Source organism: Microtus oregoni, unplaced genomic scaffold (genome assembly GCF_018167655.1).
Source record: "Microtus oregoni isolate MIOR12 unplaced genomic scaffold, Mior012 000090F_ref0000504, whole genome shotgun sequence".
Taxonomy (NCBI): Eukaryota; Metazoa; Chordata; class Mammalia; order Rodentia; family Cricetidae; genus Microtus; species Microtus oregoni.
The window spans coordinates 4,115,318-4,131,414 of NW_024544599.1; the positions used below are offsets into that span (position 1 = coordinate 4,115,318).

The following is a 16,097-nucleotide window of genomic DNA, read 5'->3' on the forward strand; positions in this document are numbered from 1 at the left end:
TGCAGCTCCTAACATGCAACCTGTGGAATGCCAAGGAGTCACAGGTAGGCTGTAAGGAATCTATGACTCTGTGAAATGGAAGGAAAGTTTCTGTGACAAGCACATGGGCTTCTTCTAGAGTGAGGGCCCATGGCTTTGGACATGTTTGTAGAGTCATCTCTGATTCTCAAAAGGATGAGATACACTGGTCCTAGGAATTGAAAAAATGGAGAAGGTACGACAGGTATGGTCACAGCATCTCTCATTCAAGAAATGAATAGGCAAGAGCCTAGTGAGGTCCTTCCAAGTCAGGGATAGCTATCACAGACATAAGGACATTTGGACAGCAAGAACCAAAATGGGCGCCTTCTTCTGCCTTGTGCACATCTTGTGACCTCCATGCTGCCTCTGTTAACTTGGCAGTCAGGTCTGGTTCAGCACCATCTGTTCATGCCAGGTGCATTCACTTTGCAGCTGGAGGGGTAAACACTGCTCCTTCTGGCTCACATCTGGGATCAATATGCCATGTAGGCTTGGGGGCACCAGGTCAGGGGTGTGCCTCCCCCACTTCCTGTTCACAAAGTAGCTCAGGAAATGAGCATGCCTCCCCTTATAAACACACATACTGTCTGATTTGGGCGAAATAGGAACCAGGGTCTAAAACACAACTGCGTGTTCCTCCCCGTTCTGAATGGCCTGAGATAGAGGGACTTTAAAATGACCACTCAAAACCATTCACTGGCCTAAGGACTATCAGGAAACAAAATTTTAAAATATTTCAAAGGGAAAGAGCCTTCTTTCTAATACCAAGACTATTCCTCAATACTACTTATTCCCCCAATTTGCACAGCCAGAATCTATCTTGGACCACAGTTTTCTCTCCTTTGCAGTTACTGCCTGCCAGCCTATATTTAATGACTTTGTTCACTAGCTTATTCACAGTAACACCATTAGAATGAATAATGGCTGCATTATTGGTCATTATACCAAGATACCTTGAAGTGAGGGGCTGATGCCGGGACAAGAGGTGAGATCAAAGAGTGGTGACTTGGACAGCACCAAGTCCAACAAGTCAATGGCTTTGCTCTGGCTCTTTTCACCCCAGATTCTTCCTGCCAAAATAACCACTGGGCGCATGCAAAGTGCTCACTAAGGTCTTCCTGAGACCCAGTAGTCACCACCAGCAGCTGGACTGCAAAGGGGCTCTCAAGCTCTAATTCCTCACCAGCTAGTCACATGATTTCTATATCCTTGACCTCCATAAGCTTCCAATTCCACCCTGGTCAGACAGCACTGACCATAACCACAGCCTGACTTGGTTGACTGGGTAGGAGCTAAATGAGGTCACCCTCGGGGCCTGGAAGAGTGAGTGAGAATGGATGATCAGGAAGGTTGACTATATTTAGTATATGTCACTCCTAGATCATTTCAATAAGGCACATAAAGCAGGGGACATGACACTGTGCACCAGCACCCATCTCATGGGTGCAGTGGGAGTCACCTCACCTCTGCAGAAAGCCTAACCCAGCCTGTCTAACCTGAAATGGACCCTAGGTCAATCCTGGCCTATGATCTTCCCTAAGCCCCAGGGAACTGCTCTGAGTCAAGGTCAAAAGGGTAGGGTTCATGATTCCAATGTCATTAGTGGCCTAAGCAAGAGAATTGACATGGAGGGCAGACCTAGGGCCACTCTAGCTGATCTCCCTACTACCCAGGACAACTGTCTTTGGCCTCCCATGAGTACTGGACAAACAACAACTCTAGGGAGGCTCCTAGAAGCCAGGAACCATTTCTTTAGCCAAAGCTACTTGGAACTACAAATGCAACCAAAAGGCTCCAAGAAGGCCATCATGTTCTGTAGAGAGCTAGAAGTCATGCACAGTTAGCATCTGAGAAGAGAATGACTTTTATTTACATGGAGGAGGAAGAGAGGGAGGAAGAGAGAAAAACAGAAGAGGGAGAGAAGGAAAAAGAGGTGCAGGAAGAAAGGAAGGAGGAGGAGGAAAAGAGGAGAAGAAGAGACCTTCGTTAAAGCTCACCTGTGCCAGGCACTGCACTGAGCAATCTACCTGCATCATATCAACTGCCTCCCCATGAACACTCCGCACAGTGGGTACCACATTTATCATATTCTAGGGAGGAGAACGCTGAGGTACCCAGAGATGCTTTCTTGAGGCCACACATTCTAGAGCACATCATTGCTGACCCCTAATGGTCCTTCCATCCCAGATGACCAACCTAAGCCAAGAGCATAATAACCCTTGAGGGTTAGAGCAAGAATGGGAAATAGTCTTCATGGGACAACCTGGAGGAAAGGGCTTGACCGTTGGGCATCCCGCCTCTCCTGCTCAGGGGCAACAGCCATAAAAGGAAGCTGACTACAAGAGGAAGGGGTCCTCAGTTGCCACAAAAATAGAGTTCTCAGGTAAGATTGAAGGCGTAAGTCACAAACAATCCCACACCAGTTTGGAATTATGATTAATAGAATGGTTATTTATTTAAAGGGGAAAAACTTACAGATCACCGGAGCCCGAAGCCAGAGAGCCAGGGCAGTTGCTGCTTTCTTAAAGAAAGGGAGACCACGCCCCAATGGGCTGGTCTCTCAGCAGCTATTGGCTGAAGGAGCGGAAGGAGCTCCTGCAACATAAGATGAGCTTGAACTTCAGGTTGACTTATACTTTTGTATGACATGTTTTTATCCTAAGAGAGTATTCATTGGCTATCTGACTTCAAGTCTACCTAGGTACCCTGCATTTTTATTTGCTAAATATGCCTCAGAGGAGAGAAACAGTACTGTCAACCTCAGGAGACTGCTGGTCACATAGCCCTTTGACTGCATCATCTCGGAGATTCTGGTTCCTCAAGTCCATCACATCTTTGACCAGATGTACAGCTCGGAATTCTCTTATTTCCACCCCATCCTATGTCTCCCAGCCAGGAAGGAAGGATGCTCAGCCCAAGCTTCAGCATCATATTAATCCCCAAAGGGAAGGAAACTGAGTACCACATTAAAAGCCACAATGCTCATGTTTGGCACCTTGAACTTGTATTTTTAGAACGGTAAGGACGCAGCTTGACAGGCTTGCTGGAATTCATCAGATTCTCCTCAGTCAATGTAAATGTGTCATTATAAAGTCACAGAATACGAGTGCATGTAGAACTGGAAAACTCCTTCATGAATACTAACAAACTCTGAAATCACAGGGAAGATGACTGCCTACAGCTATCGAAAACACCCAGCAAGCCAAGATTACGGATTTCAGTTTTTAAACAGTAATGATAAACTCCCATGTAATTTTGTTTAGAAAAAAACATCAATTAGCCACACAGAAAAATTAGACTAGATCAAACATGGAGCTTTATAAACTAGTCACATAGAGCAGAAAGGAGTGTACGAGCCGGCAGCACAGACAGGTGGATGTGGACAGCAACACTATTTACAGATGAAAGTCATGCGTGTGTGTGTGTCTGTGCGTGTGTGCGTGAGCGAGTGTTCATGTGGGTGTGCGCACACACGAGTGAGAACATGTGTGTATGTGTGAGTGTGCGTGTGAGCGAGTGTGTGTGTGCGTGTGAGCGAGTGTGTGTGTCTGTGCGTGTGTGCGTGAGCGAGTGTTCATGTGGGTGTGCGCATACACGAGTGAGAACATGTGTGTATGTGTGAGTGTGCGTGTGAGCGAGTGTGTGTGTGCGTGTGAGCAGGTGTTCATGTGTGTGCGCACACACACAAGTGAGAACATGTGTGTATGTGTGAGTGTGCGTGTGAGCGAGTGTGTGTGTCTGTGCGTATGTGCGTGAGCGAGTGCTCATGTGTGTGTGCGTGTGTGTGTTTAACACTATTCACCAGCATCAGATATCTCGAGCTAATGAACCTAGGAGTTTTATGTGCAGTATCTTGCACATTAGCAGTCAACTGTGTTCACTGACACCCGTCAGTTACGACCACAGGATGTTGACGGTACGGCCGAGGACATATGGTTCCTGTCTGTGTCTTGGTTTATGTCCACCGGTTCTGAAGTCCCGCTCAAGTGAAGAGGCCTGCTGGAACAGAACGTGCCACCACTAACATCGCCACCACCTGGGCACATAAAACTTCTAACACACAGCACGAGGCAAATTAGAAAACTGCAAAGTTAAGGGAAGGTCCAAGAAATCTGTCTTAGAAAAAAGATCACTGCTTTTCATACACACACAGGAGGGAGTTCAAATTAACCCATAATTTGACAGATTTAATCAATTTACTGTTAACTAGCATCTTCAAAAACAATTTTTAAAGAAATTAAATTGAGATAGCCCCTTTTGTCACCCAACAAATTTAGATGCTCACTTGTAGCAATTTAATGAAACAATTTTCAGAAAATTCCAGTAAGATCTGTATGAGAACAGGAAGACTTGATAAAAAATATTTCTCAGTTTTATCTGAAAAAAGTAACAAATATGAAACATTTGAACAGAAGAGACTAAGGCAAAAGGACAGACCCAAACAGACATGAAAAACACAGCAAAGGCGAACAATCAGGATCATGTAGGATAGACACCAGCCTGTACAGGAAGCCCAATGAAATAGTCATGTTTATACAAGAGGAAGTAAGAAAGGGGGTAGACCAATACACAGGGTTGGCCATGTAGAGAAAAGTAAGAAAACAGCTTGGGAGTTTTGATAGGAGATATGTTTAAAAGTCAGCATGCCTCCTCCAAAGGAGGAGCCTGATCACTCAGTTTCCAGCTTCTCAAGAGAATTCCCCCAGAGTCTCAGGGCTCAGTCAGCTGGTGTCTCCCCACATCTTGTTGGGCTGTGCTCAGTATCCCTTCTGCCTCTCCTGGTCCCTCTTACAGCCATATCCCCCAGTGTCTGAAAATATTCCAGGAAAACTTAAAAAGGAATTTTGCACTAGACAGTTAGGGTTTCCCAATTCTTTGGACTGTGTTAAGGTCATGGTCACCTTGATGTGAGAGTTGCCTGATATCAAGAAGAAATCTTACCTGCTTCCTCTTTTCAGGGGGAAGTGATGGGTCTCCATCCTACAAAGAAACACAAACTACATTTTACTTCTTCCCAAGAATAAACCCAGACTTACCACAGAATCTCAACCCTCAGTTGGACCAATGTGAATCTAAATCCCCATCAGCCACGCAGCTAGTAAGACGAGAAGGCAAGCTTGACAATGCTTTAAAAATAACTACCACTTGATGGGGACCCCAGAGAATCAGCTCAATCAAGACCAAACATGAATTTTCCAAAATGATGTTTCTAAAAGAGAAATCTAGATGGATCAAAATTACTTTAGAGCAGAGCATAAAACTGAAATAGTTATTCATTTGGTTAAAGTTCTTTGAAATAGAATAAAAAGAATGTACACAGACATAAACACACGTACACACATGCACATGTGCAGACACACATAAACATGCATGCATACACACATAGACAGACACATACACGTACAAATACACATATAAATGCATATACGTACACATAGGCACGCACAGGCATATGTGCACACATGTATACACACATATATAAACATATTGCATATGCACACAGATGTGCACACGCATACAGACACAGGCACATATATGCACATAAACATGCGCACCTGTGAAAACACACGTACATACATGTATACATACATACACGTGTCAACACACATGCACAGGAACACACAGGGACATGTGTTTGTGTGTTCATTATATAAGCTCTCTTCCTCTGGAAGAACCCTGGCTAACATGGGTAACGTCAGCCTGTTTACAAGGCCTAGGAAGCCTTTGCTGTAAAGTGCTGGGTAAAGAGAACATGCTTTAGGCAGCATTGGCACACGTTGTCCAGAACACCATGCTGAGGGAGAACAGAACAGCAGCCACCGCGGAAACGCTCAACCCTCGCCATACAGCAGCCACCAGCCACCTGTGGGGCTTGAGCCCATGGGACAGGACAGGAAAATGAGGGACTGAGGTTCTTATTTTCTTTATGCCAATTAACTTAGCTAAGTTGGAGAGCCATGTGCAGCTGGCAGCCCCTGGACTGGCACAGATTTAAGATATACTCTTTAAAATAACAAGAAAAGTGCATAATAAAATAATAAGGAAACAGCCACAGTAAACACACACGGATATAAGCATCTTCACATGTGTTAGGTCCGGCAGCCTGGAACTGCATGCATGTGGAGCGGGTTGTAGAGGAAACAGGTGGTGTGCACGTTTCTACTTTTAAACTTTGGTTTGGCTTGATTTGGGCTTTTTTGTTGCTTGCTTGCTTGCTTGCTTGCTTGGGACAGGTTATCAAGCCTCTCACCCACTAGGTAGCCAAGGAAGGCCTTGAATTCCTGATCCCCCTGCCTCCACCTCCCAAGCTAGGGTTCCAGGCATATAAAAGGCTACCTGGCGAACTGTTGGCAAGGGGTGGCTTTTGAAAAGAGGAAATCATTACAGTCCCTTTTCCGGTCTTTGCAGAGGGGGCCAGATATCCCTCCGGAGCCAGACTTACAATCAGCTCCCGATACTTCTTCTTCAGGGACTGGTGTCGCTCGCGCAGCTGATTAGCCATGAGCTTGTACTGGTCCCTCTCCTGCTGGCAGGTGTCCAGCTCCTTGGAGAGAATCAGCAGGGCCTCCTTCTTGCTCTCCAGCTTCCGCTTACACACCAGGTACTGCAGAACAAATGGCCACTGGTCAGAAATGGCAGGTGGGCGTCACAGCCCCAGGGCACTGTGCTCTACATCCCCCCCCCTTTCCATGGCTCTGGAATCACACACTTTTAGACACTTCCCAGCAGCATATGTACAGAATGGTTGCCACATTGCCTGACACACAGTTCTCTCAAGACAAAGTCAAACCTTAGCTGTCTGCGAATGTTCACGAAATGGGACAGATACAATCATGTATTTGCAAATAAGTTAAGAAATAGAACTATAATCCAGGAAGATGGCTTAGCAGGTCATGGCTTAGTAGGTCGCGGCACTTGCCATCAAACCTTAATGACCTGAGTCTGATTTTTGAGTCCATAGTGCAATAAGAGAGGCAATTCTCAGCTTCCTCCACTGACTCTGCACACGTGCTGTGGCGTGCGCGCGCATACACACACACACACACAGACACACACACACACCATACACATGCTTATGATAATAATAAATTAGAATTATTTTTAAAATTACATATAAGGATAAATAGGTGCCAGGATCCCAGATTTATCCAGTATGATATATATATTTATACATCCACATAAAATTTTATTAAAATTTTACAAAGCAATACACACAAACATATTTAATGAAAAATTTATAAATATTGATAGGAATCATTTCTTGCTAGTAATTCCTTTCCCTCAAATTTAAAAATTTTTTCCTTGTGCTTTTCTGGTTTTATTTTCTAAATTTTTGAGGATAAGTCAATATGCTCTCAATTATAACAATAACTCCAAATATTATGAAAAATCATCTCTTTAAGCCATAAATCACTTCACTTGATCCTTCCCACCTATGAAACCAAGCAGTCATTTTCCTCTGGAGAATTTGTTCACTAACTCAGCGCTGATCTGTAAAACCTCTTCAAGGATCAAACACACGCACCCATCCATCACCAGAGACCAACTTCAGAAGTCGGTATTTTTGCCACACTCTGGATTCTCCCAACAGCTGGGTAGTGCTGGCTGGAACTCCTGCCTTCAAGCAACAACACTGTGTGTCTCTGTGTTTCCCTCCAGGAGTGAAGCCTAGTCAACAGTCCCACCACAGCGGCCCATGTGAGCTCAGAGGAGATTCTGCTTTTACTGGATATATTACACCGCCTGACGTTACTCACATATGTGAGATGTGGCACTAAATACCTTTTGAATTTTCCCCATAAAAGACCAAATTCAAAGCATTCATGAAAACAATTTATAGTTTCATTATCCACCCTGACATGAGCGCTTTGTCATTGTGGGCGCTCACACAAAGCCGAGCAAGAGCCGGCACTCCCATACCATTTGAGCCAATGCTCTTTACGGACAAAAAGCATTACTCATATATAGTGCTCGCTCAGAACCGACTTTGTTAAGTTCAATTTCAAATAAATGAAAGGGGGAAAAAAGGAGAGTCTTGTGCATTAGCACATTTTTTCCCTAAAAAAAAAAAAAAGTAATTGCTTAGTTTCAAAAACAAAGGGGAAAGAAAAGTCGTGCTGAGGGAGATTTGAGTTCTGAGAAAGGACATTTCACCTTGGTGGAATTTTATTCCCCGCAGTAATGAGGTTGGAATCCTGCCTTAAAATGCTAAAGTTTTTGAGACTCTGACATTGTCTGCCTGATGCAAAATAATCCTGTTGTCACAGTGATTTCTCAAGAGTCAAGTCGGAAACAAGTAAATACCAGAGGTGAGTGGTGTCCTGGGGGAGGGAGGCATTGCTGATGTCACAGGGGGAAGCGGCACTACACACTGCTTGACCCATCCGCCCTTGCTCTCTTCTCCCCCCCCCCCCCCCCCCGTCAGCAGCCCCAGTCCCGGGACCTGGGGCGTCAGTAGCACGAAGGTCCCATCTATGGGTTCATACACATCCAGTGTCTTTGACTGTAAGAAAGGGAATCTCAATTGGATCAAGACATTTCAGTAGGTAAGTCAGCACAGAACACCCATTTCATGAAGGGACAGCAAAGGCTGCTTCGTACTCAGAAACAGAAATTCTCAGGTTCCCTGCCCTTGAATGATCCAAGAGAAAAAGCATTTCTCTCCCAAGGAACAGTCCAAGTTAGAGGCTGTGAAAGGAAGAAAACAACAACAACAACAAAAACCCAGTTTCTGGTTCTGTGGAAGCTGGTAGAAGCCAGACCTGGAGGCCTGCACAAAGCACAGTGGTCTAGAGTTTGCGAAGGAGAGTTCTGCAGGCCCATCCCTGAGCACGTGACAGGGGTGACAGCTAAAGGCTAAGCCAGCCACCTGGTCTGACTTCCCTGTCCCTTCTGTAGTATATCTGGGTCTTGAGCTATGCTTGGTCTTAGAGACTGGTTACTTCCAGTATCTCCCCTGTGACAGTAGAGACATCATCATATTCATTCCAGATTCCCAGTGCTGAGAAAAAGACATGGTGCACAGCAGGTACTCCATACATGTATCTAGATGTGTGCATGCACATACACATGCATATGGTGTAACGCTGTAAACTGATGACGTATGGATTTTCTCCTTTGTCCTATTATATGCAGATATATAATACACATAGAATATATGTACATAGACACTACTCACATGGGTGGGTGAGGACCCCTCACATGTTATCTAGAGCTTCCCCAGGCCTTGTGGCACTGCGGTATCACCCCCATTTTACAGACTCCCTGACACTGAGTCACCCACATCGGGCTCCTTAGTGTACAGAAGAGGAAACTGGACTCGGCCTGGTGAAGTGACTTATCCAAAGCTGGCTGGTCAAAGCTAGGTAAGCTGTGTACAAGGCTCTTTCAGGATAGCAAACAACTTCAAGTTCTTGTAAGAAAAAAAAAGGGAAAGACAGACCATGAACTCAGAATAATGCTGAAGTTTTTGCTGTGATCACAGTCGGCAGGCGTTGATAATGATGTGAGAATATATTATTAACTAGCAGCCCTCACTACTGTGCCCTGGACATTAGTAAGAGCGATAGACACTTCCCTCCAAGGGACAAAGCAGGATATAGTCATGGTGGAAGCTGTGGCAGAAGGAGCCAGCAATGTCTGAGCTCCAGTCTTAGCTTTGATACTTCCTAGCTATGTGATCAGTTAGCCACTGTGTGCCCAGACTCCCTGTATACACACAGAGATGGAGAAGCACCTTCAGGGGTTAGCACGACAATGTAAGAAGCAAGCTAGCATCTGTGAAACCTCTAACATTAACTGTGATTGCCATGACTTCCACTCAGATCTCTCAGGGTGAGACAAGTGGGGAAATTTTGGAAGTGAAGGTGTTCACTGGAGGAGGGGGTGACATGTGGCATGGAGCCTGCAGGTCGGGGGTGGGGTCAGAGGTTACTATGATAGGCAACAGGAAGCCAACAGAGCTCTAGCAGAGAAGCAAAAACATAGGCTTCCTAAAGATATTAGATTGTACAATGAGTGGCAAGGGTGGGCTGGCCGGGGGCTCTTTGGGGTGAAGGTAAAGAGAGATGAGGCCTTAGGGTACAGATTTGGCTGAGCTGTTAAGCCTCTCTTCTCCCAGGAATGAGGAACCTAGGGTCTCTAACTAGGGGAAGATCATTCAGAATCTTCTCATGGGAAAAAAATGCTATCCTGCCGTCAGAGGGGGTAACTCATATTGGCCTGCACAGCATAGGCACAATTTGCCATGCAGCCCACAGTGGGGCTCAGGACACCAACACTGCTGCACTCTGCAGCGTGGTCTGCCCCAGCAGGCCTCCAGAGAACACTCCAGCTCTGCTATTTCTTAATGGGGTCTGTCCTCACCGTGTCTAATACAACATGGTGAGACAGGGCCTACCCCGGACAACCAGACACACGCGAAATTCGCCTTAGCCACAGAGCCTGATGTGGGGATCATATTGTGGGTCAATGAGTCATGTGACTGCCCCATCACACTACAAAGAGGGTGAGCAGGACAAATCCAGGAAAAGTTTCCAGGCTCTAGCCCCTTGGGTGGGGCCAGAGGCTCCACCTTTATTCTCCAGATTCTTATTTTTTTAATTAATTTATTTATTTATTATGTATACAATATTCTGTCTGTGTGTATGTCTGCAGACCAGAAGAGGGCACCAGACCTCATTACAGATGGTTGTGAGCCACCATGTGGTTGCCGGGAATTGAACTCAGGACCTTTGGAAGAGCAGGCAATGCTCTTAACCACTGAGCCATCTCTCCAGCCCTATTCTCCAGATTCTTTTGCTACTGATCTTTAGTCGGCTAACACCACTGTTGGCCAAGTTCACAGCTGGAATAAAAATGGTGGCTTTTCCACCCTCTTTCCCTTTTCAAGTCAAGAAACATTCAATTTATTTTCAAGAAAGGAGAAGGAGCAAAAACGTTGGTTTTTGAACGTTTGCCACCATGTGACCAGCATTCCTAGAAGTAATAAGGGCTTCCATTGAAATAGTAACAGTGGTCACCACTGGGGTGAGTTCAGCAGTTTCCTGTCTATGCTGAGTGCTGTATTTGTTCCCTGTGGTCGGCCTCTGTAACAAGCGGTGAGACAAACCCCTTTTCAAAGGTGAGGAGGACTCTGAGCCCAAAGAGGCCAATGATCTCATGATTGCGGAGGTAGGGAGGTGGCAGAGTTGCATGCAGAGACAGGATGCTTTGGTGGGCAGTAACAGTGACAGATGCGGAAGCATAGCAATGTACTGGGAGAATATCAGCACTTGTAGACTTGACTAGTGGAGAAAGAGATAGATTAGGGGGAGGGGAGGTAGAGAGGGAAAGCCCAGAACACCCACGACCAGGTATCATTACAGGGGAGTTTGGCTCAGGAATTGCCAAAGGGGTAAGCTGAGCTCCAGTGTTGGGATCTTTTCTGTTCAATAGTGTGTTCAGGGCCCTTATCAACAGTCCTATGGTAGGCAGACTGGTCAAGGACAATGGTCTCCAAATAAAGGAGCTCTGAGAAACAGAAACGAATGCTGGGAATTGGGGAAATGGCCAACTCGGGGAGGATCCATTTTACTGACTGTTTCTGAACCTTGCTCAGGTTCTGGAACCTTCTTGTGGCTCATGAAAAAAGGCTGAGAAATAAAGGATGGTTATTCGTTAGCAATCCCTTTCATTTTTGTTGACCTCTGAACTGCTGGTGATCAGGAGCAGGAGCATGTGTCTCCCAATGACAGCTGTGGGCTGTTGGGACTCCTACCGCTGCAGGTGGGTACATACCTACCAGCAGGAGAGAGGGAGACGCCACACACCAAGTAGACCAGGCAACCCAGAAAGAGTGAATGGAGCTCCGTAAAATATGCCCCGTTTCTGGCATGTATACTAGATATCATGAAATATTTTTATTATCCACTCAAAAATAGATTTCTTTTGAATTGCATTTCAATGACTTTTTGAAGCTGAGCTTGTAACTCATGTGTGATGTTAATTCACGCCCGCAGGTGAAGGCAGTCGTACTTGTCCCCTTAAGAACCCAATCCCACAGTTTGGGCCATTGAGTGGCTTTTATCTACCCATTTCCGGTTATCTGCCATAAAGCAAATCATAATTGCTACAAGGAAGACCATAATAATTAAATGACGACCTGACACACTACATTAGGATTTGGACAGCTTTATGACTGGCTGGCTGTGGCCGAGAGAGGAGGTGGCTCAGGGTCAGGGGAGTATGTTCCACCAAACAGCGACCCTTGGTCCTGAGTGAGTGCCCCTTGGTCCTGAGTGAGCACCCCTTGGTCCTGAGTGAGTGCCCCTTGGTCCTGAGTGAGCACTTTTTGGAGAAGGAATCAAGCTGGTTTTCCTCCACCATGCAAGAGCCTGCCTGCTACCCCAAGAAAGCCTCCTAGAAAGGGGACAACACACACACAGAAGAGGGTCACGAGCAGGAATAGTCCCAATAGTTGCTACCTAAAAACTCACTCTGTTTAGAGCTACTTTATCTGCTAGATCTTAAATGTCCCCAAGGGCCCATGTGTTTCCTTTGTGGCATAGCAATATTAGAAGGCTGTCGATCCTTTTAGAGGCAGGGCCTTGTGGGAGGTTGTGGATCATGGGAGAGTACTGTTTGAAGGGACAGTGTAGGGCAAGTTGCTCCTCTCTCTCTTTTGAGTCCTGGCCGTGAGGTGAGCAGCTTTGTTCCAACACACACTCCCCACCTCCATCATCCTAAACCTCAAAAGCAATGGGGCCAACTGGCCACGAATGCAGTCTTTAAAATGCCAGGAAGAACCGTCTCTACCGATAGATTCTTTCAGGTACTGAGCGCAGTAACGGAAAGCTGACAACAGCAGGTTACCCTCTACTTTCCCGGCTGTTGTCAGTGCCCTCTTTCTCCCCTGCCCCGTCTCCCTCCAGGAACCTCTCCTTCCTGCCCCACCAGAAGCACCGGGTAAACAGCCCTCAACAATAAGCACACTGTCTCCGTCTCCAATAAGCAACCTCTTTGTTCTGAAACCTCTGCTTGGCTCTGCACTATAACATCGGGGCTATCACAGCCTCTTCTGCATTTCCTATCTGCCCAGTCCACATCGTGGAGCTTTGAAAAAGCATAAATCGGGCCCTGCCACTCTTTTTTTTAAAAAAAAAAAAATTGTTCATTCATTCATCCATTGAGAGAGAGAGAGAGAGAGAGAGAGAGAGAGAGAGTCAGAGAGCAATGCTTGGCTGCCTCCTTCTACCATGTAAGACCTAGGGATTGAGTTAGATCATCAGTCTCTACAGCAAGCACCTTTACCCACAGAGTCATTTTGATTTCCTCCTACCATTAAAAAAAAATGAAAATAAAAAATATTTTAAACACACACACACACACACTGAATGGAAAGCGATTGTCACGCCACACCCCCTCAGTATTTGGCAGTAGCCTGCCTCTGACTGGGCTGCAGCTGTTCTTTCACCTGCTCCACTTCTGCCCATGAACTCTTCCTGCTGTTATCCACCCTGCCCAACTCTCTGTTGTATGAGAGGCTGCTTGTTTGTTCCCGGCTGCTCAGACCCAAAATAATCACTCAGAAACTATTCCATTTGAATCACTGCTTGGCCAATACCATAAGCATAATTTTAGCTAGCTCTTAGATCTTAATTTAACCCATTTCTATTAATCTGTGTATTGCCACATGGCTGTGGTTTACCAGCAAAGATTCAGCATGTCTGTCTCTGGCAAGACTACATGGCTTCTCTCTAACTCCGCCTCCTCTCTCCCAGCATTCAGTTTAGTTTTTCCCACCTAGTTCTTCTCTGCCTTATCACAGGCCCCAAACAACAGCTTCTTTACCAACCAATGATAGTCACAGCATACAGAAAGGAATCCCACATTCATTTTCTCTCTCTCTCTCTCTCTCTCTCTCTCTCTCTCTCTCTCATAGTTGATCCAGTGCTCAGGAACGTGTCCTGTCCCAAAAGCCTCTTAACCCCCAAGTAGAGGAAGAATGCCCCCTGGCTGGCTGCACAGCATTCTGCATGCACCTCAGCGAGAGCGGAAGTGGGACAGGATGTGCACAAGGACAAGCAAGCCACACGTATACATGCTGTGACACAATGCCTGCCCACTTGCCTATTCGACGCCTTTGGCCTCTGCAACCAGGCCTTTCACACACAACATTGAATCCCCACAGACAAGCACAAGCTCTATCCCACAGTGAGAGCTCAGACACACTAAATAATAGAGACACAAGCTCAGTATCCAGTAACCAAATGTACACATACATCGTTATACAGATATATACATTTAGTATTTGCATATTTTAGTGATACAGCCATTGATCTGATATTCTACCTAAATCTCTACCAGCTGTGTGCAACCCATGGCCCAAACACGGCTATACACAAATCACAAACCTGGGATTTTATGGGGATTATTTTATGGGAATGTTTGTGGTTTTTTTGTTTGTATCGTGATTGCTCTGTCCTGGAAGGTAAACTCTGTAGATGACAATATCACTCTGCCAGGTCAAAGGCCTACTCACTCACGAAGGCTTTTCATGTTGCAGGGGAAATGTACAGTTCTACAAGCCACAGTGTATACACGGCGAGAATGCGAGAGAATTCCCACAGTCATCAAAATGGGATTTGGGTTTTGACCTTTTAGCACTGGACACGGTACTTCCCTTCATTTCTGTGGTCATACAGATCCTTCCTCACCTTTATCCTGCAGATTTGCCAAACAGGCACCCAGGACTGTCCCTCAGAGAGACACATATGTGCCCTTAACTTCTCGAAGGTATGAGTTGGCCATCCAGAGTAAAACACCATGTGGGGCAGGTACGGTGTCCTGCATCTTACTGAAGTCTCTGACTGCAGAATGGCAGCCTCCCATGTGCCTCCCTCAAGACTTAGGCGCGAGCCCTTCCTGCCCACCTAAGCCCATCCTCCGTGGGTCTATCTCTCATGGCACGGGCCCTTGGCCATGCTGGCATTCAACTCTGTAACTTTTAGCTAACAATCCAGCAATCCTAAACCAGTGTCTTAAGATTCTCTTGCCATCCGGGAAGATGGCTTTTTTATGATCCGTCTTCTTCAGACTCACCATCACACTCCCCCCTCCCTGGGATTGCTTTCAACAGGCAAACTTTGATGATCTGAAGGCCCCAGGGGATGTGCTGGAATTTAAGTTAAGTGAGATTTCAGGTAATTGGAAAAGTTTATAACGTGAACCGCAGTAGCTGGGGGGTATGTGAAATTCCCTGACAGTCTTGGTTAACTGAAGTGCTGAATAACGAGCTGTACCTGCATCTCTGTTTCAATTCTTCTATCCTTACCACTCTTCTTCCCTCCTTACCACTCTTCTTCCCTCCCACCATCTCACTTCCACTCCTGCCCTGCCTCCCTCCTGCTCCCTTTGGGTCTGTCGAACGCCAGGGAAGGAGACTGCCTATCCTTCTGCTGGCCACAGTGAGCCAGGACATTCCTCTCCCTCTGCGGAAGACAGCACATTTTTGTCAAACTCACTGCTTCCCCAGAGTGACGCTGCTGTCACCAGTGTGAGGATAATCCGACCTTGCCTGGGGCCAAGACGCCGCCTGCCAGTGGGGTGTGCGACTCCAGTTCAGTTACAGAGATCAAATGTTCAGGAGACAGCACTGCAATCACCCGGCTTCTGCAGAGGTTGTTCCGTTCCCACCTATGTTGCTGAGCGAGTGGGCTCCTAGGGTACACTGGATGGGAAAGCGTGCACACAGACGCTCCTGTATCTATTTACATACTATATTATGTAACAGTCACACAGAGGGGATTTTTCTGGCACTCCCCACATGGGAGGACAATTCAATTCAGCTCTTCAGGGTTGAGCAGCAGAATCTGTGGCACGTGTTAGTCAGGCTGACTTCAAAAGCTGGTAAACGGCAGCTGCTCAGCCTCCCCTGGAATGGGAAAGAAATGATAAAAAGACCCAGAGCCAGGAGCAGTGCTGCAAGCCTGTGAAGCCGGCGCTCGGGAAGCTGAGAGGAACAGGATTTGGAGTAAGAGGCCAACTTGGGTCAAATAGAAAGACTGTACGTTTCCAGACAGGTCTGGGTTGCTCAG

General features: G+C 46.2%; 1 protein-coding gene across 3 annotated transcripts in view; it reads right to left on the reverse strand.

The window, feature by feature from the left end:
* Ccdc149 (coiled-coil domain containing 149) overlaps positions 1–16,097 on the reverse strand; it is an 89,377-nt gene that overhangs the window by 54,273 nt on the left and 19,007 nt on the right. For 2 of the 3 annotated variants that reach the window (XM_041643775.1, XM_041643774.1), the window contains exons 2-3: positions 6,464–6,625; positions 4,963–5,001 (exon numbers count right to left, since the gene is read on the reverse strand). In XM_041643775.1, the coding sequence (XP_041499709.1) occupies positions 4,963–5,001; positions 6,464–6,625 (201 nt within the window). The remainder of the gene's footprint in view (positions 1–4,962; positions 5,002–6,463; positions 6,626–16,097) is intronic. The other variant, XM_041643776.1, reaches the window with a different exon arrangement.